The sequence below is a fragment of the Elephas maximus genome, chromosome 8 (assembly GCF_024166365.1).
Source record: "Elephas maximus indicus isolate mEleMax1 chromosome 8, mEleMax1 primary haplotype, whole genome shotgun sequence".
Classification (NCBI taxonomy): Eukaryota; Metazoa; Chordata; class Mammalia; order Proboscidea; family Elephantidae; genus Elephas; species Elephas maximus.
Genome location: NC_064826.1, coordinates 32979823 through 33004522, shown reverse-complemented (window position 1 = coordinate 33004522; position 24700 = coordinate 32979823). Strand labels below are relative to the sequence as shown.

At 39.4% G+C, this 24700-nt stretch overlaps 1 protein-coding gene across 1 annotated transcript in view; it reads left to right on the top strand.

The window, feature by feature from the left end:
- The window catches only part of MET (MET proto-oncogene, receptor tyrosine kinase), a 126249-nt gene that overhangs the window by 20924 nt on the left and 80625 nt on the right, over positions 1-24700 (top strand). The window contains exon 2 of the mRNA XM_049894795.1: positions 7687-8903. Within this exon, the coding sequence (XP_049750752.1) occupies positions 7701-8903 (1203 nt within the window). The 5' untranslated portion in view covers positions 7687-7700. The remainder of the gene's footprint in view (positions 1-7686; positions 8904-24700) is intronic.

Below are 24700 nucleotides of genomic sequence, written 5' to 3'. Positions count from 1 at the left end.
GGTTTAATGGCTAAGGTGCCATTGAGCTGATCACTCCCAGGAAATGTTTTCCCAGTGAGATTATCTTAACTACAAACTGGAAAGAAATGAAATGTTTTATGAGTGATTCAGTTCCACCTGATATGTGTACAACATTTTAAGAGAATGAATTAGTCAGTTTGAATCATCTTTATATGTTCCTTTTAGTAAGGAACTCAAAGTTGGTTAAATGGCTAACACTCTTTCAGGGAGAAAAAAAAAGAAAGAAATGGTAGAAAGACATTCTATATTAAAAGCCTGATCCAAGCACGTCACAGGAATAAATGTATCAAGACAGAAATATGAAAATTGAAAGTATTTGTGGAGTCACTACCAATATAAATATTTAAGTTGCTCACATAGCCAGATCTGGGAGATGATATAGATGGAGAAGTGAAAGCAATATATACAAGTCAGTGGCACTGGGGTAAAATGTAATTGTAGAAAAACAATGTTGAGTTGAAAATTGTTAGAGTTGTAAAATACTTTGGAGTCCATTATTAGTTCAGTCCAGGGGCATGCTGGTCAATGTTTCATAATCATGCTTGGGGGGCGGGGAGGAAGCCCTGATTTGTAGTTTGCCAATTTCTATGGTATAAATACTCCCACTACGGTAGATTTGAGGTATCAGTGCGTGGTACAAACAGTTAAGCACTCAGATATTAACTGGAAGGTTAGAGGTCCAAATCCACCCAGAGGCACCTCAGAATAAAGGCTTGGCGATCTACTTCTGAAAAAACAGCCATTGAAAACCTTATGGAGCACAGATCTACTCTTGACACATATGGTCAGGGTCACCGTGAATTGGAGTCCACTCCATGGCAACTGTATGGCTGATTTCAGGCTGCCAAATTGAGGTCACTGAACTCAGTTGGAAAGAGATGTACACAATAGGCTCTCATGAGCCACTGCCAGAGGGCTCCAGCACATGACTGGCTCAACAGCATATTTTACAAATAAGAAAACAGCTGAGTCCTAAGGAGCTGGGTGACTTGCTTTGGGTCATACGACTAATTAGCTGCCCTGCCGCAATAGAAACTCATGTTCTTCCCCTTGCTGTGCCTCAGGATTTGTGAATGTACTGTGAAGAAAGGACCATAAGTGATTGTATCAATTCCTGTGGTAAGCCCACCTGACTCCTCCATCTAGATGCATCACCCCTTAGAGGTTCTTATAGACCATTCCATATTGAATTTAAACCTTCGTTTGTTTGTCTATCTCCCCTACTGGTCTGAGATTTCACTGACAGTTGGAATGTGTTTTATTTATCTGTCTTCACTGTGCACCCTGTCAAGCACATACTAGATGCTCAAGAAGTATTGAGGGACTAAATAGAAAACAGTAGAGAACATTCATTGACCTACTGTGTGCCAAGCACTGTTCTGAATGGTTTATATGCATTAACTCACTGCATCCTCACAATAACCCTCATAACAAAGGAAGTAGATTCTGTAATCACTCCCATATTTTAGATGAGAAAATAGAGGCTCAAGGAAGCTATTTGCCCAAGGGCACACACTCAGTGATTGGATTCAAACCCAGCCATCTGCCTCCAGAGCCTGCACTCTGGACCACTCAGCTGTCACTCAGCTGACACTGTCATCAGGATACATCACTCAGCAACAGGTACTTCTAAGAGGTCTCCCTCCATTCCTTATGAACAACACAAAACACTTCCTGGAGAAGAACTCATCTGACCAACATATACACCCCTTTGTTAACAGGGAAGGGACTAGATTAATTGGAATGATCAGGGAGATGGGGTGTTTTAGGCAATTAAGTTTTCTCATTGTCTGAAAGTTAAACAGCAACCCTTATTTTAATTAAAAATCTTTGTTGACAGTGCACCCTTGCCCCATTTTATTGCTTTAATTAAAAAAAAAAAAATTTCAGTCTTTGTTTGATTTCTCAATCTGAAAAACAGCATCACAATTCTCTATCAGAGAATAGAAAGAAAATGTAGGAGACTGGGCTACTAACTCTAGGATGTATTTTACAAGATCTTTTCTTTCAATAGAAAAAGTATCCTCCTTCCCTACTGATTTTATCACTTGCCATTTCATCAAGCAAGATGACAAAAAAGCCCATTTGTACATTTTTACATTCTCTTGGATTCTAGTTAATTAAGGTTTAGTACAGTTTAAGTGACTTGTGTACTAACTGTACAATATGAACCTTATTTTAAAAACATAATTTAATGTAATACCGCATATTTTTTAAAAAGACCTATAATGGATGCTTCTTCAAAAAGCCCAGAAGAGAAAAAAGCCATTCACCATCCGCACTGCATTAATGGACGTCGACTGCAATGCAAATTAGTTGTAATGCCTTTTTTTTTTCTTTTAGCAGTAATGGCTCAGTTATTTCCTTCCTTTATTATTTTTCTTAGAGGGACTATGTTAATAAATTATTTAGTAGGCCAATGCCCCCAATTTTGGCCAGTACATAGATACCACATTGAGAAGCACATTTAATTTCTTGCATGATGTGCACGAGAAGGTGTAGACTTGTATTTGCAGTTTGTTGGCAATTTACATTTGTCCCAAATCCTCCTCATTCACTGCTCCTTGTCATCCCCGCCAACACCAAAAATTTTTCAATACATTTCAAAACAATGAGAATCGTATACGGAAACAGTGAGTATGATCTTGTTCTTAGTCGTCATCAAGTCATTTCCAACTCCTGGCGACCCCACGTGTGCAGAGTAGAACTACTCCATAGGATTTCCAAGGCTGTGACGTTTCAGAAGCAGATCGCCAGGCCCCTGTTCTGAGGTGCCTCTGGGTGGGTTTGAACCGCCAACTTTTCAGCTGGTAGTTGAGCGCTTAACTGTTAGTGCCACCCACTAACTTACCTGTGAGTTCTATAAACCTGTTAAAGTGCTTTCAAAGATGAGATCTGTGTAATACTTCTAACAGTCACGTGAGGGTATTAGACCCTGAGACTCAGAGGTGGATCAGTTGCCTGAAGTCACACAGCCCAAGGGCAAGGGCCAGAATCGGAGTTCAGTTTTCTGACTTCTGCTGGAGTGCATGTTCCCCGTAGCTCAGGAGGCACTTAAGAGCACGGGTGGGTTCTTGTCAGCCACACATGGGATTGAATCCTGGTTCTGGCTGTGTGACATTTAGCGAGTTTTCTCATCTAAAAGAGGAAGATAGTAATATTACCTGCTTCACAGGCTGTTTCTGAAGAGATCAGAGGACTTAGCAGAATTCCTGGCACATTGTACAGACTGAGTACATGCTGCTGCTGGTGGGGTTATTATTGTCATTATGGCTTGTACCTCTTCCAGTCCTTTACCTGACTGAAGCTTCTTTGCCTCCTGCCCAACTGCATTTTTGTAGCCTTTCTGTATCCCCAATCTGACACCTCCATTTGGGCCCTGAAAAATCACCGTGCCTTTGTCCTTCTGCCCAGGCTTCTCCACCTCTCAGGAATGTGAAGAGGAAGTCACAAAACATTGTATCTTATAGGAGCCCTCAGAGCTTCTAAGCAACCCTTGTATTCATTTCTTACTGACCTCAGTTTGCATGCCCTGCTATAACTACTAAACCTCTTTCAACCTGAAGTCCCTCCCAGTCCATTGTTTGTATCCATCACTTTCAGCAGATGGGTCATGTCATCCAGTTTACTTTAAAAATATTGAGGTCATATGCCCCAAACTCCTTCAACGCCCCTGTCCCTTCATCTGTTGTCTTAGCCTCTCCTACCGTCTCAGAAAAAGCAACCACTTTTATGTTTCAGGGCCCTTGGAAACGCTTCTCCTTGTTCCCTTAGAATATTGCTCTAATAGTGTTTTACCTGTCTCATTTGCCTCTTTGGTTTCTTCTTTCTCCAGGCTGAACTGCCAGCTCTCCTGACCATGCCATGTGCTCTCTCCTGCCTCTGTATCTTTGCACAAATTCCTGTACATGCTAGGAATTTTCATTCCTCACCCTCCTTCAAGACTCTGCTCCTTCAAGACTCAGCTCCTTCAAGACTCTACTCTAGTGTTATTTCCAGTGTGGTGGGTCACCCTTCCTGTGTGTTCCCATGACTGTTTGTGAAACCATTTGCTTCCATAAAGTGGCTGTGACCTTTCCAAGGAAAGGCACCATGTCTTAATATTTCCAGTGCCTACTACAGTGCCTGGTCCTTAGTAGTCACCCAGTAAATATTAATAGAAAGAAAGAAGTCCTACTAATAAGCCATGTCTTTCCTATAATTTAACGAATAAACTCCTTTTGACTCTGCTGTTGCCTTTTGCTTGTCCTTCCTTTCACCAACATTCTACTTCTTCATCACACATTCCCTTGTAAGTTAAGGTCTGATACCGCTATTGACCACCATCTGTCTGTCAGTTTGTCATACTGTAATGTAGGGACAGATTATCAATGGGCAAGGTAAGCATGATGCTTACCTTGCTTAACCAAATCATCTGTAGTGAACAGTTACACATTTTTTCACCACATCAAAGATTCCACTTCTAGGGACGGCTGGCATCTGTCTCTTTCCCAACCCCACAGTACCTTCCTACAGAATCAAAGCCTCTTTTCAAATTCACAATCCCTGACAGGGACAGGTGACTTAGTAAGCAAGGTAAGCACTACAGATTAGTAAGTAAACACAAGCCTGTGCTTACCTTGCTTACTGGGTCATCCATCCTGCTATGGTGGCTTGTATTGCTGTGATGGTTGGAACAATGTCACTGGTATTTCAAATACCAGCAGGGTCATCCATGGTGGGCAGTTTCCAGTGAAACTTCCGGACTAAGACAGATTGGAAAGAAAGGCCTGGCAGTCTGCTTCCAAAAATTAAAAAAAAAAAAAAAATTAGCCAGGGAAAATTCTATAGATCACAACAGAATATTTTTCAATATAGTGCTATAAGATGAGCCCCTAGGTTGGAAGGCACTACATAATAGTCAACAACAGTAGACTCAACCATACCAACAACTTTGAAGATGGCGTAGGACAGGGCAACGTTTTTTTCTGTTATACATAAGGTCGCTATGAGGTGGAGGCAACTCGATTGCAACTAACAACCTACATAAGGTCGCTATGAGGTTGCTGTGAGGTGGAGGCAACTCAATTGCAACTAACAACCACTATTGAATCAGTTGAAACTACTCTCTTGACACTGCTCTCTTCCGTGTGAACCACATCTTCCGTGTGAACCACATCTTCCTTTTCAGACCCTTGCCTGGCTTCTGTGATGCAGTGCAGAATCAGCTGTCTTGATGCCTCACTGACCTTACCTTCCTTGTGTCTTGTGTGGGCATTACTCAAGATGTGGTTCATTTGCCTCCAGTTTCTTCACCTTGTCCCTCCATGCCCATGCTCACACTTGGTTTTAACCATCACTTCTATGCGTGTAACATTCAAAGTTTATCTCTACTCCAACTAGAGTCCCAGTTACTCCACCATGATTGAGTTCTAAATTCTCATTCCTCCTACTTCCAAGATGGCAAATATCTTGCATTCGTGCCTCCACTGTCTCACCCGAGACAGACATTATGCATCAATCCTGCCACTCTCCCAGTAGCAACAAGCTCCTGCTCAGAATCCTTCTCAGAACCCTGGCACAAATGCTCTGTCTGGAAGTTTTCATTCTTCACTCATTCTAGGTACTTACTTCCAGTCCATCAGAATTGATGAACCATGTGACATCTACTAGTCATCCCTGTGGTAGAACATTTTCACTCATTTTCCAGTGACGCATCAAACTCCACATGTTTAAAACCAACTTATTATCTGCGCCTGTCTTCAGCTTAACTTCCTCCTGCTGACTACCCTACTTTGGAAACTTGTCACAGATTGCTTATCATCTTTACCCTCTCCTATGTACTCCACCCATTTAGGCATCAAATCTTATTTCTTCATATATGTCTCTTATTCATCCCTCCCTTTCTATTCTTGGGGCCACCATTCTGATTCTGGCCCTTATGACTTCCTCGTGGTCTATAATCATAGCCTGTCAACTGGTCATCCCATCACCAGGCTTTCCCTGCTATAGGCCACCTTGCCTCCAGATCTGTCTTCCTAGAGTATTCCCTTGGGTTGATATGTGACTTTTCAGCTCAGAACCCCTCAATGACTTTCTGTTACCTCTTAATATAATTAAAGCCCCCAAGTCTTAGCAGTTTAGTACAGCAAATGATCTTTTGATTTGGAGTCAGAAAGATTTGGATTCAAATTCTGGCTATTCTACTTACCAGCTGTGGGACTTTGAACTAAGGCTTAATTTTCATTTAATCATTTATCGTGTATATATATATAACACATAGTATGTCCTAGGCTCTGTGCCAGGTGCTTGGAATAGTGGTGAGCCAAACAGACATTGTTCTTACCGCTTGAACCTCACAATGTAATGGTCCCTATTTCTAATAATCCTAGTAACCCTAAACGCAGATGGGTCTTATCTTACTCCCTTGATGCTTATAGCTTTTGGTTTGTGTTATGTAGGGTGTTATGATGCAGGGAAGTGTATATATCTGCACGTGTGTCATCTCTCAACCATATTGTAGACTCATTGAAGGGAAGGGGCCATGTTCCATTTCCCTTAGTGCAAGCACAGAGCCATGCCCATAATACTTACTCAGTGAATTCTGTTGTGGTTTTGTAGACTCTGTGCTAATCTGTAGCATAGTGGTGACGCCTAGTATGTTTTCAAGATAAACCCTTTGTCCTAACAGCTGCATGATCCTTTAAAAAAAGGGAGAGGGCTGGGGGGAAGCAATAGTTATTTAGTTTCTATTTGTTCTAAGGCCTTTTCTTCCCAAATTACTGTTTTACCTGTGTCTGTTATAAATAGAATTCATAATGTTTATATTTGTGCATTTTAAGTTTTAAAAAATTGAACAACAAATCCACTCATGTTTCTTAGTAGAAATATTTTCCTTTTACTAAATTTTTTTTGACTTGATAATGAACAATGTGTTGTTTTTCCCTAAGAAATAGTTCTACGACTTTAGTCCTGGAGTTTCTATTTTATTTTACATGTTTTCATCTTGTTTAATTTTAGGCTCCCAGGGATCTTACATTAAATATTTGTCTATCTGAAATAATAGCTTGACTATTGCCAAATCACAACCATACCTTTCCTCCGCCACACTAAATCCCATAAACAGTATGTGATCGTATTGCTTCTAGAATTTATGATTGTTTTCTTCCAAAAGGAAGCTAAATTTAGCCTAGTAATTCTACATGCTCCCAAGGAAACAATGCCTGCTGTGATATCTAGAATAAATTAATCTGAACCGCAATTCCTTTACTTGACTGAGAAAGTTTAAATATCAACATAGTCATTAACCACAGATACTATACCACATTCAACAACTGGCAAGTGGTTAAGAAAGAAACGTGTTATGTTACTTATCTGATGGCTGCATGAGTCTCACTTAGTTGCTGTATGGTCTTAATACAGAACATTGTTTGCATCACATAATGGTTCTCTAAAATTACTCGTTCATGGCTTGAGTTCTAAATTTAAACTATGTGGAGTCATGTCCAAGTGTACAATGCATCTTTATGTGAACCCAGCTAGAGTTTTTTGTTTTCACCCTAAGTAAAAAAAAAATCCAGTTAGGAAGCTTTATTCCTAATAGCTTAACTGGTATAGTTCTACAGTTTTTACCTCTTTGTTTCTACTGACAACTAAACTGCACTCACCTTGAATGTATTTTGGCAGATAACCTTGTCACAATGAAGGTCCCTGCTGTGCTTGCACCTGGTATCCTTGTGCTCCTGTTTACCTTGGTGCAGAAGAGCCATGGGGAGTGTGAAGAGGCACTTGCCAAGTCCAAGATGAATGTGAACATGAAGTATCAGCTTCCCAACTTCACTGCAGACACACCCATCCAGAACGTCGTTTTGCATGAGCATCACATTTTCCTTGGTGCCATTAACAACATTTATGTTCTAAATGACAAAGACCTCCAGAAGGTTGCTGAATACAAGACCGGGCCCGTGTTGGAGCACCCAGATTGTTTGCCGTGTCAGGACTGCAGTAGCAAAGCCAATTTATCAGGTAGTGTTTGGAAAGATAACATCAACATGGCCCTGCTTGTTGACACATACTATGATGACCAACTCATTACCTGTGGCAGCGTCAACAGGGGGACCTGCCAGCGGCACGTCCTACCACCTGATAATCCTGCTGACATACACTCGAAGGTGCATTGCATGTACTCCCCACAGGCAGACGAGGAGCCCAGCAAGTGTCCTGACTGCGTGGTGAGCGCTCTGGGAACCAAAGTCCTACTTACCGAGAAGGACAGGTTCATCAACTTCTTTGTAGGTAATACTGTCAATTCTTCCTACCTTCCAGATCATTCATTGCATTCGATATCGGTGAGAAGGCTAAAGGAAACGCAAGATGGATTTAAGTTTTTGACGGACCAGTCCTATATTGATGTTCTACCTGAGTTCCGAGATTCGTACCCCATTAAGTATGTCCATGCCTTCAAACACAACCAGTTTATTTACTTTTTGACTGTCCAACGGGAAACTCTAGAATCTCAGACCTTTCACACAAGAATCATCAGGTTCTGTTCTGTAGACTCTGGATTGCATTCCTACATGGAAATGCCTCTGGAGTGTATTCTCACTGAGAAGAGAAGGAAGAGGTCAGCCAGGGAGGAGGTGTTTAATATCCTTCAGGCTGCCTACGTCAGTAAGCCTGGGGCCTATCTCGCTAAGCAAATAGGTGCCCTCCCAGATGATGACATTCTCTATGGGGTGTTCGCACAAAGCAAGCTAGATTCGGCGGAACCAATGAATCGATCTGCCGTCTGTGCATTCCCAATCAAATATGTCAATGACTTCTTCAACAAGATTGTCAACAAAAACAATGTGAGATGTCTCCAGCATTTTTATGGACCCAACCATGAACACTGCTTTAATAGGGTAAGTCACACAGATTCCCCACTTACAAATTATGGAATACAGATCAGAATAAGTATCAGTCTAGAAGATTATCAAGGACTTTTTCATGCCTGATAAAAGATCTTCATCTAAAATGTTTATAAATTCATTCCAAAAAATTTTAGAAATTGAATCTTCATTAAAAAGTAAATCACAGCTTGATAAAAGTTAATGTGATCACTAAAAGAAAAATGAAATATTTCTTACAGTTTGGATTTGCAAGTTTGCAACACTTCAGATTTTTAAAGTTATTTCTCATATAAGCATTAGTAGTTCTGGTCAGATTAACACAAATTTTAACACAACAGTAAATCCTATAAGACACAGTTTTTGAGATCCTAATGCAATCTTTGCAACATTTAGAAGGAGATACTCAAGTTAATTGTGGGTTTTGACGGCTTTTTCTTTATGAGACCTCATTTGTTCACTGATATACAGTGACTGATTTATAATCTGGGCATTACTGAAAGAGACGTAACTGAAAATAATCTCTTCTGAAATGTTGGTAAATTAAATATTTTTAAATTAGCTAATATACTTCTCAGGGACAGTAGTGATTCAGTGGTAGAATTCTCACCTTCTATTTATGTATATATATATTATGCAGGAGACCCAGGTTTGATTCCTGGCCAGTGTACCCCAGCACAGCCACCACCCATCTGTCAGTGGAGGCTTGCGTGTTGCTGTGAGGCTAAACGGGCTTCAGTGGAGCTTCCAGACTAAAACAGACTGGGAAGAAAGGCCTGGAGATCTACTTCCAAAAAATCAGCCAGTGAATACCCTGTGTATCACAGCAATCCAATCCTGTTGTACATGGAGCCACCATGAGTCAGGGGCCAACTCTATGACAGCTAACAACAACAACAATATACTTCTCTAAATAACCTAGAAAAGTAGGAAGGAGATTTTTGCTCCCAAATCCTTCCTTTGGATCTTGAATTTAATCATGGGCTTCCTTCTTGAATAGCCATGTATCTACCAAGCTCTAGTTTGGTACTCTTTACCTAGTTGGTATTTGATATTTATAAATGTAAATATACTTGATTGATGATTATTTGTTCTTATGTAAAATGGCATTTTCACAGGAAGTGTTAGGAAAATTCTTGGTTGCTTTTATTTAGATATACTAAAAGCCTTAGACTGATTGTCTGCTGGCTATACCCAGAGAGTTTATACTGCTAGTTATCAGATCACTTGGTATCAGAGGGAGAGCACCAAATTCAGAGTTATTGTAGCCATGGGCTTCCTTAGCTTGGACCCAGATTTGAGGATATGGACCTGGTTGTACCTCCTAACTTCATGGCCTCTGGCGATCATACCAGGATGAACAACTAGCCTAGCTTTTCTAAAGACCATTTGACTTTGGAAAGGTATGTCTCACTCACTATAGCACTTTTCAATCTAAGTAATAAAGCTTGTAACTGCAAACAGGAAGAACATTAAACGTGTTCTTGATAACAGAAAGTATATATAATTTGCAGAGGGGTGCCAAGGGCATATGAATTTAGAAACGTGTGATTCACTTTTGCTGAGTTTAAATGTCTGGGATACTTCCCGTGGATGGAAATTTTAGGAAACTGTTTTGTGAAGCTAGAAAAATATTTCAGAGAAAGTAAATTCATCTTCTAGTGAATTAAAGAAATAATCCCTTCCTTCCCCCAAGGTCTGTGAATGTACATAATATAAATACACAGATACCCCAACTAAGACTTATTTCTCCCTGCGTGAGTTTAATGTATGTCACAAACTCTGTAATGGAATTCTCATGAGGCTGACCTTTTTCTTCACTAGAAAATACTAAAGAATGAAAGGAAAACTAGGACTTTCAGAAACCTGGAATTAGGAAATGGAGGTGTAGTATTAATAACATTACACAGAAAATACTTTCCCTGCATCCAATAAGTTGCTTCAGAAACACAAGTTTAAAAGGTGTCTTTTAGGAATTTCCCTGGGGCTCTAGAGCACATGGCTTAGCTATTTAAATCTTGTTCTGTTAAAAATTAAAAGACACTTTGCTTATGAGGGTATATTGATATCTTATCTCAGTGTTTTATTTTGTACATTTCAGCCACCAGATGTAAAAATACTTATCAATTCTAGAAATTTCAAAACATGCTTGAACTTTATCCTGCCCTTTTGACTTCACTGTTCCAAGGGGAATAATGAGGCAAGATTTCCCGGTGAAATTCAGGTCAGTTTTTTCATCCAGAAAAAAATACCCAAAATGAACTAGCCACACCTGAAACCATTATCACTCCCATCGCAAAAATTCTTGTGGGAAACAAGATGGAAATTGCCAACATAGTCTTCTTACAGGAGAAGCCAACTTTTGCACTGGCCCAATTCCCCAGAGGCAGATACCTTTAAATCTCCTCTATTTGCCTGTTTATCTTCTCTGGTTACTAAAGATCAAAATTCTTCTGAGACTGAGACTACGCACATTCTCTGTTTTCATATGCCCCGTCCACAGAAAGACATCAGATTGTTCCAATAATCAGCATATAATTATTTCCCAGCTTCCTCTTAAAATGAAGGCACCTAGAGCCATAAAGCAAAAAATCAAACCCATTGCCCTCAAGTCGATTCTGACTCGTAGCAACCGTATAGGACAGAGCAGAACTGCCCCATAGGATTTCCAAGGAGCGCCTGGTAGATTCGAACTGCTGACCTTTTGGTTAGCAGCCATAGTGCTTAGCCACTACGCCACCAGTGTTTCCAAGTCACACAAAAACGGAGTGATTTACACAATCAAACCAGTTTGGAAAGACTAAGCAATGAGACAACTCCATTTTGTCTTGGCAAGTTTATTTGGCAAGACATCAGGCGACCCTTCTAGAAATTTCTTGGAACTGAGTCTTTATTTTGGCATGAAGTTTGGTGAACAGACCAAACTTTGTCGTAGTTTTGTTATTGACATCTAATCGGTCAAATATGTCTTGAGGGACTGCAGTGTGCTCTGTAGACAAGATTGAGAAAGCCACAGCAGTAACTTTCCGTTTGTGCTTCTGCCAAGTCCAGTGTGTGAGCACAGCCACAGAAGGGGTTTTCTGACCCTCCGTGAGCTCCCCGCCATGTGCAGAAAACCTATTTGTGTCACAGGAACAGACAGTGAGAGTACCTGGAAAGCACCTTTTAAATTATGGGGGTCGACCAGGTGTATCAGTTCTGACTTTGCTCTCTTTGCCTTAATTGTAAAGGCTGCTGGAGCTGCTGGAGAAACTAATGCTGTGATCCTTCCCAGGCTGCTTAACACCCCAGGCAGAAAGGGGTCAGCTGCATCAGCCATTGGCCCAGCAGCTGATGATGCCCTTGTTCCTTTGTGCGCACACAGACACCGAGGGCCAAGCATCCACCACCAAGCCCATGTTTGCTCCCGGAGCTGTGGTGAGTGAGCCAGCTCCTCATCTTAGTCCTAGCCCCAGGTGACCTAGTCAGCCTTCTGCAGCCCGTCTCCCTCAGTGGACGTGGGGAAATTTCTTTTTACTCTGAAAATGGGAAAACAAAGATTTTTTAAAGATTTTGAATAACTGTGTATCCGTGAATTTAACACAACCGTATATATAATAAAGCTATCCCTTATTTGCTTGCTGAGATCTATAAAAAAAATTTTTTTTGAATAATTTTGGGATATAGAGGAAATAGTCAAATGTCAGCTTAAAAAAAAAAAAAGAACCCCACAGGACAGAGTAGAACTGCCCCATAGGGTTTCCAAGGAGCAGCTGGTAGATGCGAACTGCCAACCTTTTGGTTAACAGCCAAACGCTTATATCCTTCTTATTTAAGATGACAGATTATGTCACTTTTCCCACTTAAACGTTTCATGAAACAGTTCTGTGCAAACTTTTCACACATTCATCTTCTCATGTTGTCGCCAGCATTAAAGAAGCCCTTGAGTCATCTGATAGTTGTGCAGAACACATCGTATTCACTTATAAGTCATTTGAGTTTCACAGCTCTGACTCCACATATGATGCCATCTCTGGAAACTATGGCAAGCCACTGGCACTCCTTCATGTCAGATTAGTATAGCAGATTATACCAGTTGTTCTGTACGTGTGTATGTTCTTGATCTTCATGATGTAGCTATTTACTGCATTGCTTCTAAAAGTGATTCTTGAAAGGTTTGCTTACAGTAACTTCCAGCACTTAGGACTATGAGATTATACACGCAGGAGTAATTACTAAATCTGCCTTAAATTTCTTTACCTCCTTCTTTAACCATTCATCAGGCAACCTCTATAAGCATCCTACATCAGTATTGGTTGAAGTTGTTTCAAGCTAATGCATATTTCCAAATCAGCATGTTGTTCAGAATAAAGTAATTTAGAAAATGTCCCATAATGTGGAGATTTTATACAGCCCCAGATTTGGGGGGAAAAAAAATCTCACCTTATATTTGGAGCCCTGGTGGTACACCAGTAAAGAGATCAGCTGCTAACCAAAAGGTTGGCAGTTTGAATCCACCAGCTGCTCCTTGGAAACCCTGTAGGGCAGTTCTGCCCTCTCCTATAGGGTCACAATGAGTCAGAATCAACTCGACAGCAGTGGGTTTATATTTGGGTTTACATAGTATTAAAAATACAGTTAATTTTAAACAAATTAACTGGAATTTTCAACTGGAGTTTCATATCAAGGGATTTATTAACATGACAATTATTCTAGGGAAAAAAATACAATCAGTACACATTGGCCCAATTTCCTGCGAATGAAAATCAATATTGAATAGGGGAGTTTTTTTTTTTTGAAATCTTCAAATCAACAAAGATCCTGCTCCATAAATTATGGTATACTTACTAAGGGAAGTAGGATAATACATTTTAGAAAGATTTTTAATCAAAGTGGAAATAAAAAGGACTCTTGAAATATCTTTTACCCAGAAGATATGATTATCACATTAGCCCATTCTTCTTGCAATCCTGTTATCAAGGTTTTGCTCTGTGCGTGAGCATCTGAAAAGAATAAAAGTACACTTGTAGCAGATATTTTCACAGATAGGTTTTAATGACCAACCATTGATCAGTGAAGGGGGTAAGCATGCAATTTGGGCTTAGACAGAGCTGGGTTCAAGCCCTGGCTTACTGTATAGAAACTGTGTAGTTCCTTCCACATTCCTCAACTTCTTAAAGCCTCAGTCTCCTCATTTTAAACATGCAGATCATAATACCTACTTCACAAGGTTTTGTGAAAGTTTGGAATAATGTATTTAAAATACCTGGCACAATAAGAGCACCATAAATAAAGCTGTTACGGAGGCATCATGGCCTACCAGAATGAGAAGTCAAAGAGATCTGGGTTTAAATCTGGGCTCTACCATTTCCTAACTGTGTGGCCATTTCTACCTGTAGGAGCATGAGAGCATTATTTAACTCTCCTGGCTCATTTTCCTTCTTGCAGGACTATTGTGGACAACTGGAATAATGTTAGTCCTTGGTACGTAATAAATAGCAACAATTTCTGTAAGGAATACTTGTGTAAAGAAAGGCAAACTCCAATTATTAGGTGGTTTTCTGGAAGAGGCACATTCTGGTTCTGTTGCTTGTGAGGGTCTTTCACTTCCATCCCTACTTGTTATGAGTTACCCGCCTCCGTAATGCTTAATATGTGTAAGACCTTCTTAAGATGTAAGACTTCAGAAAAAGGGGTGGGGGGGGAGTGTTGGGGTAGAGTGAGGGCAGTTGAATCAAAATAAAATGTATAAGATGTGCTCTTTTCCCCAATTTTCTATTCTGACTACCTATGGCACTAAAAGATACTATGTTTATGTACTTAAGTCATATTTTGCATTCATTTAAGAATTTGTTGATAACGCAGCTTTAGAAAAAGTTCACCTCATAAGTTGTTTGTATCAAACTTCCTTCTTTTAAAATATCATTTATACTCAAATTCAAAGACTAGCCAACTGTTTCCCAAAATAAAGGAAACTAAGTAGTAATTTTCCATCTTTGTTTCAAACAGCGCCAAAGTTAAAAGGTCACCATAGCAGAGCCATCAAAGGAGGAGAGAAAAGTGATTAGAACAGTTTTAAATAAGAACTAAAATCCAAACAAGATGCAAACAAGAAATAATAAGAATAGACAGAAAAATAAACATACAGTGATGTTTCTTTATTACTATTATAAAGATGATAGATGAGTAAAATTGGGTTGCATTGAAGTTGTAATGGAAGAAAATAATTGCAGTCTTCCATCAGGAAACCACAAGGATCATTATTGATCTCTCATCCTCAGGGCATGTCTCGCAATATTTAATAAAATAAACAAAGATTTATAACTCTTTATAGGCCATGTATCTATAATCTCCCACACCATTTGAACTGTGAATGTGGAGGCAATGTTGCAAATAACATCCATGTAATTATACTGTTTTGGCATGTCTTATTTAAATAATCTAGCACTCTCAAGAGAATATATTGGTTATTAGGGATGAAAAATGTGAAGTCAGATTTCAGGGATTTTATTTTAAGTCCCCCTGCCCAGAAATGAGAAAATATTAACCTGTATGAAAAATGCTATTGAGGATTCTTTACATTTGATATTAGACAGCCCTCCAGTCCTAAAAATTAGGTATCTTGGCCATATTCCAAATGTAATAGCTTCTGAAGCAAAATCTTTTAAGGAAGAAAATCCTCGAGGTATAATGATTCAATATAATACTTTTTTTTTCCCCCCAATCTAAATAGAAATTCATTGGTAATTTTACATTTGATTCCTTTTCCTTCTACAGACTCTTCCTTATTCTGTCCCAGGCATGAGGAGTCAGTGCACCCTCATTCATTTGTTTAAATACTCCATGCTACCCCTTTCCCATGAAAAGTGGCAGATTGCATTATTTTCTTAAAATAATTTAAAGTTGCTTTCTTTCCAGAATTTTTTAACACTCTCTGAGATCATTGGGCACACCCTGGAGTATTGGAAAACATGTTACGGAATGAACCATTAATGCCTTTTGCCTTTTTCCCTTCCTCCTGCTAACCCCATCGTAAACCATTTCATGCTTAGTCACAGACCCACCCCAGGAAAAGGATGGAAAAGGAAAGGCATGAATAAAGTTACTTATTCATACCCCGCCCCCAGTAGAGAGACTGAAACTGTCACCAAAAATGTGGTTAGGCTTTACCTGTGGGTTATATTGATTCATGATATGACTGATAGTACCTCCCGCTTGTGTGAGTAATTGCGAGTTAACTCTGTGTCACTTGCATTTTAAATTAATTCTTCATTCATCTGAATGTCTTTTAAGCAGGTGGTATGACCTGTGTTTTATTTAAGTAGTTGATTACTAGACAGGGATTTGTTTGGTAAAAGTGTTGTAGGAAATACAGAGTTCATGCAAAAAAAAATAAAAACTTAAAGTTGGTTATGGAAAAGCCAAAATGTTAATAAAAACTTAAAGCAACTGGTCTGATACATATTTTCATTACCATACTACATGATTAGAGACTCTGGAACCACGTGGATCTTGCATTTTGATAAGGATATTAATCTCCTTGAATAAGAATGGATTTTTTACTCATAATAATATTTCACATTTGGGGTGTTACATTCATATCTTATCAGTAGCCATCCCACCCTAAATTCTTATCCCCTCACTCTAAGAAGAAGAATGAGGACCTGTCAAAATTTGGATAGAAGACCCACTAGGAATTTCTGCCGTTGCTTATTCATGGGTTGGCAGAGACATTCATTCAGTGGGCACACGGAGCCTGAGATGACTCAGTGCCTAGATATGTGCTGCAAGTCACATCTCCAGCAGCCAGTGAGGGCTGAAAAAGGACCCGTTTATCAGGGCTCAGCTACTCTTGAAGTCATTAAAACTCCCTTGATTTCTTTTTTCTATAAAAGTGAAAGTAGTAAGTGGTTCTAGGATCCTGGCTACAGTCCAGTCTGCTAATTTTTTCTAACTAAAATGTTCCAAGTAGGTTTATTTGCATATGAATTACTTGCTGAGCAGTGTTGCCTTCCTATCCTAAAAGCCCTGGGGAAGAGCTTTACTGCATTTCATCCCAGGCCTAGGCGAACATTGGAGCAGATGAAGTGTGTCTACCGTGTATACTTCAAAAGCATTCCTTAGTCTTTCAGCAAGAGGACAGAAACATGTCTTACAAACGCACGCTAATGTAGGATAAGTGTTTGTTTTAATCACTCTTGATGTTCATTCACAAATGGGAGAAAATGGTTTATGGATGACATAACTATGTTATGAATTTGGACTGAAGTCTGACTTCAGTTGTCTCTTTTGAGTAAATCACCAAAATATTCATCCATCAAAGGACATTAAGATGGTAGGTGATATTTCAAACAGTGCCCTAGGTAAAAAGGGTAAATTAAGGTCAGTTTTGATTTGTAAAGCATTCTTTTTAGAGATGATTTTATGGAAATTAAGTTTACAGAGTTGTCAACTCAAAATACGTGGGTTCTTCATGATTTGTTAGAATTTGTATTTGTGTACCCAAAAAGTGTAATCTGTATGATATTAAATTTTCTAATGGCATTTTAAATTTAAAATCAGATTAACACTTGCATTTAGCCACCGGTCCACTAACTAAACTTTATGTGCAGTGGTGCCCAGGAAATGGGAAAAATGCAAAGATTAAATTGGTACGTTAGCTCTGAGTGAATCAATAATATTTAGCGCTAATGCACTAAGCAGATTACAAGCACTAATGCAGTGGCAGTCAATAGCAAAAACGAATATCTCTAAAAATTATCTTGACAATAAAATGTGCAAGATTTTCCATTTATTTTAAGCTAATTACATTACGTGCTTATTCTTTCTTCTTATTAGTTTAAGTCAAGTGCTAGAAGCCTGACCATTTTATTTAGTGCATAAAATGACCAGAAATGTGTAATCATTGTTCAGCAAGAGTCAGAAGGAAAGGCTTTATTTAGACAACCAAGATTCAACAAGAAATTCAACAGATATTTATTAAGAGCCTAACCCTGCTGGTATTATAATGGTGAACGAGATAGGCATGGTTCTTGTCTTCGTGAAACATACAGAAGATGGAGGAGATGACAATAAACAATTACAGTGACAAATACATGATAACTTATGAAATATGTTGTGACGGAAATAAATATCTGTGAATACGAATGAGCAAAAACATCTAAATTCAGCAGTATGGTTAGAAAAGGCAGCCCTGAGAGGTGAGATTTAAAATTTTACACAAAGCTGAAAGTTAACTTTTGACATAAAGTTTGAAATTTCAGAAAAGCAATATGTCTTTAGTATACGGGCAAGCATACAGCCAATATTTATTAAGCTAAGAAATGTTACCAATTTCAAAAGCTTTCTGTCTTAACTGCATGGTGCTGGGTTTAAGCAGCATTTGAAAGTGTTTTCTAGCCATGATTGTGTATTATTTTACACTTTCAAAAACATTTTACAAGAGATAGCACTTGGGCTTTTTTTTTTTTAACAGTTCCTGTTTAAAAAAACAAATAATGGTCAATATGTTTAAACTTCCCTGGTTTATTTTTTGATTTCTAAAGGAATTAAGTTACTTTCCATGATGTGGTTCTTATTATGAAGAAGGTAGTGTGTACATTGTGAGGTAGCTGCCAAGGACCTAATTTAGGTAGCACTTCCCCTCACTGCCTCCCATAGCTTGTCACCTTAATCACCTCCTCTGAAAAGAGGTATTTCTCCTATCAGTCCACGTTGTTTCTTTATTGTCCCCTTCTCCCTTTTTCTGTGGCCAACAGCTAGGTCCCTGTTGGTCGGGAAATCATTTTTTTTCCCCCTTGGGTGTGGAGGGTATTGTCCTGCTAACAATAAGTTATATGGCAAATAGAATAATATAATAAAAGGTATTAATCAATATTTGCAAAACGACGAGTAGTGGTTACTAATAATATGTAAAACTGTAAGATTGAAAGGTTTTTGACATGTACAGAGGACTGAAATATATGTGTGCTAAAAAAAATGATGTCATAGTGAATTGTGATCATAATTCTGGTATTTTCTATCTAGATACCTTTTAGAATCAAACGTAAAAAGAATAATATAAATCCAAGAACACACAGAATAGAGCTGTTTTGAAACTATCAAAATTCTAGAAGTTAGTAGAATCCAAGGGAAGGTGATGCTGAGGTGGCCCCAAATCACATTGTCTCTCTGTATCTGTTGACTCTACTCTGCACAGTTGTGTCCATTTTTAGACCATTTCCTTCTCATGAGAGTCATGTGGCATAAGGGCCAAATGAGAAGTGCTCCTGGGGACTCACAAGATTGTCATGGGCATCTACTGAGTGTACAAGTGTGTGCTGACTAGCTAGTGCCATCTTTATATTGTGCTAATTTATAGGCAAGTTTCTTCCCTCTAGCTGCAGGCATATTTTGCCTTTCTCTTTAATTTTAATCGTGTTTATATACACATACACACAGGGCCTCTGGGTGGTGCAGATGGTTAACGCGCTAGGCTCCAACAGAAGAGTTGGAAGCCCGGGTCCACCCAGAGGCACCTAAGAAGAAAGGCCTGGCAGCCTTCTGAAAAATCAGCTGTTGAAAGCCCTATGGAGCACAGCTGAACTTTGACACTCATAGAGTTGCCATAAGTCAGAGTTGACTCCATTGCAGCTGGTTTTGGTTGTGTGGGTATGTGTGCATGAAAAATCACGCAAATGTCTAAATAAGCTTAAGTTCTTAGAGGGCAAGTACTTTGTCATGCTTCTTTGTACTTAAGCATATGCTTTGCAGATGCTGATTTTCATTTGATAAAAAATTTTGTCTTCCAAAAGAAAGCTATGTATTTACACAGTAAACGGAGAACATCTCAGTTGCTGAAGTGTTTAGATAAAAGTTCTTGATAAAACTACGGATGCATTTCTCTGACTGGGTCTTAAAAAACAACGTTTTTGCCATCTCCACAAATTGTGAAGACTTGAAATCCAGGTGTAACAATATGTATGAGGACTTCTCTGGGAACCGAAAGAAATAGCCACCTTCTCTTTGTTCACTTTCCTTTGGCCAAGAAAGAGGTGGCGTTTGCCAAGGAAAAAGACAAGGTCAGGGAAGAGGAGGCATTTAATCTTCAGGGCTTACTATTCATGTGCCTACAAGTCAGCGAGGTCACTGGCTTGCCCCTTCCTGAGGCTGTAATTACAGGCAGAAGACTATTTATTTTCCAGTAAGGTGACCAGAAGCTGGAGTGCAAGAGGTTGTTTATAGGAGTACAGTGTATGCAGTGGTTATATAAAACAAAGATAACCCGGGAGGTAAGATTGTTTTTCTTCATATATTCGATAATATGAGAGGGCCCAGGACTCTGGAAATGTCCTAAAATACAATAATAGGGGAGAATATGCGGTCCAGGCAGGTGATTCTGGTACTTAAGGAACTGGATTAAATGGATAAAGAGGAGGAGTCTATAATAGCATATAATGTAGCTGATGATTCAATAACGTAAGCTTATTTGTGGCCCCAACATCGTGGCAAACAAGAATCGGTAACTGTATTAGTAAGAGTAATGGAGAAGTGTTTCTAATTTGAAAAGCGTCTGTGGCATTGGGTTTATCTAGAGCCAATGTGAGAAAAAAATGAGCAGTTTTCCTCACTCTCAACTAAACTCGCTGTCATATTCAGAATAGTCATAGGAAAGGTATTGATTCCAAGCAGAGTTGGACAAACCCAAGATCAATTTCTTAGTGGCCGAATATTAAGGATGTTAATGAATATTTGCAAAATGATGAGCAATATGTAAGTAATGGTTACCAGTAGTAAGTAAAACTTTCATAAGGTTGAAAGGCTTTGACATATACAAAGAGGATTGAAATATATGCTTGCTAAAAAAAGTAATGTCATATTATGGTGAACTGTGATCGTAATTCTGATATTTTCTGTCTAGATTTTTTAGAATCAAATACTTATGAACACATGAGTAACAATTTCAGGTTTTTAGGCTGGGCATTTGGCATGATGGTGTGCTAATTGCCACATGCCTCTTCTCCTGTCTCCATTTGTTTTTAGTAGATTCTGTACAGGACAACATGTTCACCTCGGCATCCAAAGTCTGAAGTTCCCTATTTGTGGCACAGTTATAGGTCACAGAAAAATACAGACCAACACTTGACTACATCTGACAGGAGAAAAAGTTCTCTACTAAAAAAAAGAAAGAAAGAGAAAGCACCAAATTATTCTGGGATCTAGGGTAACGGTGGTGTAACTATATGATATTGGGTGTCTTATGACCGTAGCGATAAGAATTCAATTGAATGCAGATGAACTCATGCGAAAGGATTATGAAATGTTTGGAAAGTAAATACCCAAATTTTCACAAGTAAATATTAATTTAGTATTTGTGTGAGCTTTAGATATTAAAACCTGAAGATGTTGGCTTTCCCTTCACTTGCTGCATCCATAGACCCTGCTGTTATAACTCCCAGCCCTTATTTAATACTATATGCTGGGGGTCATAAAATAGTCAAGAAACAGATTTCCTGTTTTTTCTACCCATGTATAATAAAATCTCTGTTCCAGTGAATGGGTGGACAATTACTTTAATAACAACATTGTCATAGCCTCATTTTACCTTTTTTGTCAATAGGCTTTCATTCTACACTCAGAGCTATGGGTAGATCACAAATTAAACTGAACCATTGTTTGTTTAATATTCTGTTTCCTTCTAACCTTATTCTTGCCTGTCAGCCTCAACCCAGTTCCCCAGTGGCTCAGAAAACCCTCAATTGAGATTAAGTAATAGTTTACACAACCTCTCTCACTCATTAACCAATGTTGATGTTCTTTGCACCAGTCTTATTTAAGACTTTCTTAAGCACCTTACTCAGCTGCTGGTTTGGATGCAATTAACAACACCTATTTAATCAAGAAATTTAATATTGCCAAGGAATTCTTCAGCCTATATCCAAGCCTTCTTCTTAGCACACTCTAGCTCAGTCTCTCTCTCTTCCTTATTCAACATAAACCCCGTTTTATTTATGGTATGTATGAAGTTTTTTTTTTTTTAAAGTCTTTACTGCTCCTGTATACAGTATACACAAAGCAGAAACACAAAGTTGGATGTTATTATTCCAGACAGGTTTTGCTTTATTAGCTATTGAAAATGATGCCAGTAAAACTAGATGTCCCTAGCTCAGTCCTCGTCCCCAGCCAATCTAGTTGTCTCCATACTGCTGCCAGAGTGAGTAATCTTTCTCAAAAGTAAACCCATTCGTGTAACTGCCTCCCTTAAAATAATTTGAGGCTTCCTCAGTGGTTTCAAAGTAAAATCCACTCTTTGGTATGATATTCAAGAACTTTCTTATCTTGGCTCTGGGTGTCTCCTGGTCCTCTCTTATAACCAGTGATATGCTTGCTGGTAAATGAATCAACTCGATGGCAGTGGGTAAATGTTTAGCTCGAGGAGGAGGGAGGGTAGAAACCCTGATCTGTAGTGTTTACCAATTTCTGCAGTGTAAATACTTCCATGATGCCAATTTCAAATTATCAAGGGGAGGTCACTGAGCAGGACTGGAACAAGACGTTCACAATCAGCTCTTGCAAGCTGGTATGATCTAGCTCCAGCACGCCACTGCCACCCTTCTCCAATCTCCGCCTGTCATTCCTAAAGTTTCCAGAATTCATCAGCCTTCGTCTTGACTCTACCTTAACACCTTTTCCTTCAACTGCCTCAAATTTCGTTTCATGCTCATTTTGTCAAGTTTTGTTCTTTCCTATCCTTAAAACTCCACTCAGCCATTTTTTTCCCCGGGAAACCTTCTCTGGATTTCCCCTCATCCCCCATTCTAGGTTAACTTCCTTTCCTGAGTACTCAGTAGCATCTTTTGCTCATTTCTGCCATATCATTTACCACACTCGGTTGTAATCTGCTCACTGGTTTCCCTCATTGGCTCCTGTTATGTATTGAATTGTGTCCCCCAAAATGTGTGTCAACTTGCCTAGTCCATGATTCCCGGTATTGTGTGGTTGTCTACCATTTTGTCATCTGATGTGATTTTCCTATGTGTTGTAAATCCTACCTCTATGATGTTAATGAGGTGGGATTAGGGGCAGTTATATTAATGAGGCAGGACCCAATCTACAAGATTAGGTTGTGTCTTAAACCAATCTCTTTTGAGATACAAAAGAGAGACTCAAGCAGAGAGATAAGGGAACCTCATACCACCAAGAAACAAGAGCCAGGAGAATAGTACATCCTTTGGACCCGGGGTCCCTGCACTGAGAATCGCCTAGTTTAGAGGAAGATTGATGACAAGGACCTTCTTCCCGAGCCAGTAGAGAGAGAACGCCTTCCCCTGGAGCTACGTCCTGAATTTGTACTTGTAGCCTACTAGAGTGCAAGAGAATAAATTTATTTTTGTTAAAGCCATCTACTTGTAGTATTTGTGTTATAGCAGCACGAGATGACTAAGACCAACCCAACAACCCACTGCCATCGAGTCAATTCTGACTCATAGCGACCCTATAGGACAGAGAAGAACTGCCCCATAGAGTTTCCAGTGAGCGCTTGGGGGATTCGAACTGCCGACCTCTTGGTTAGTAGCTGTAGTACTTAACCGCTACGCCACCAGGGTTTCCATGACCAAGACAGCCCCTTAAAAATACGGACTGGGGCAGGGGTAGATTAACCAGTAAGCAAGGTATGCATGGGCTTAATTGTGTTTACTTACTAATCTGTAGTGCACAATTTCACGTGGGTTTATTGGGTGAAACCCATGTGAAATTGTGCACTACAGATTAGTAGGTAAGCACAAATAAGCCTATGCATACCTTGCTTATCGGGTAATCCATCCCTGGACTGGGGGATTTTTATCTCCACATGCCCCTTTCTTAACACAACAGCTTGAACAAGATATATATTTATCAAATGAATAAATAATATGACAAAGCCCCATAGTTCAAGTAGTATAATAGAATGCTGACTATTACAAATAATTTTTCAGACAAAACAGTCTTCCATGCTCTCCCCAAAATCTCTAAAAACTAATTTCTGGAATTGGGGAGTTTCCAGGAATTAAATTAGCATTGAAGAGAAGCTGTAAAGTTCCACTCACCGTCACCTATGCCTTCCTTACACACACACTTAGAAACACAACCACCACCACCCCCATCCATGAGCTTGGGATGAAGATGAAGCAGAAGAACAAAGGGGTATGCAAGTCAAAGGAGAAGAAAATATCAAAATAGTAAGGATGAATAGATAGGAATCCCAGAGCTTTGTGCTTAAAATTGGGAAAATAGAATTAAAGCCCTGAAAAAGGAAAAGAGGGACCAACTTCTCTGCTTCTTAAGGGTTTCACCTTTGAGTGGGTGATACCGTCTGTATGAGGTAATTTAGGCAACACCTTCTGTGACGTGATCAAGCAGCGGTGGCAGTAAAGACACCCTCCTGTAACGTTTCCGTTTGGAATTCTCAGATTTCCACTTTCACAATACATGATCGCCAACTGAAAATAGTGCATGGGTTAAGGAAAAAGAAGGTAAAAGAAAGGCCTTTTCAATACCACCCCTACTGTGGCCACAGGATTGTATTCCTCAGTGGCATCACCAAGTGCGTGCTTTGCTCCAAGAGCAATTTTCCTGAGCTTGACCTTGACGTGGATACAATGATGCAGGAAAATGGCTTGGTAAGGTCTTCAGGGACCTTGGTCAGTGAGAAGGTTGCCCTCAGACCGAGGTTTCTGATGAGCAGTTCTGGTCAGGAACAGTGGAAGAAGATAAAGATCATTCTGCAAGGGTGAGAAGAAAAGGAAGGATAAGAGGGGATGACAGTGATGGCAGGCTGGAATGTAGTCATGGGAATAAACAAGGTATTGAGGCAC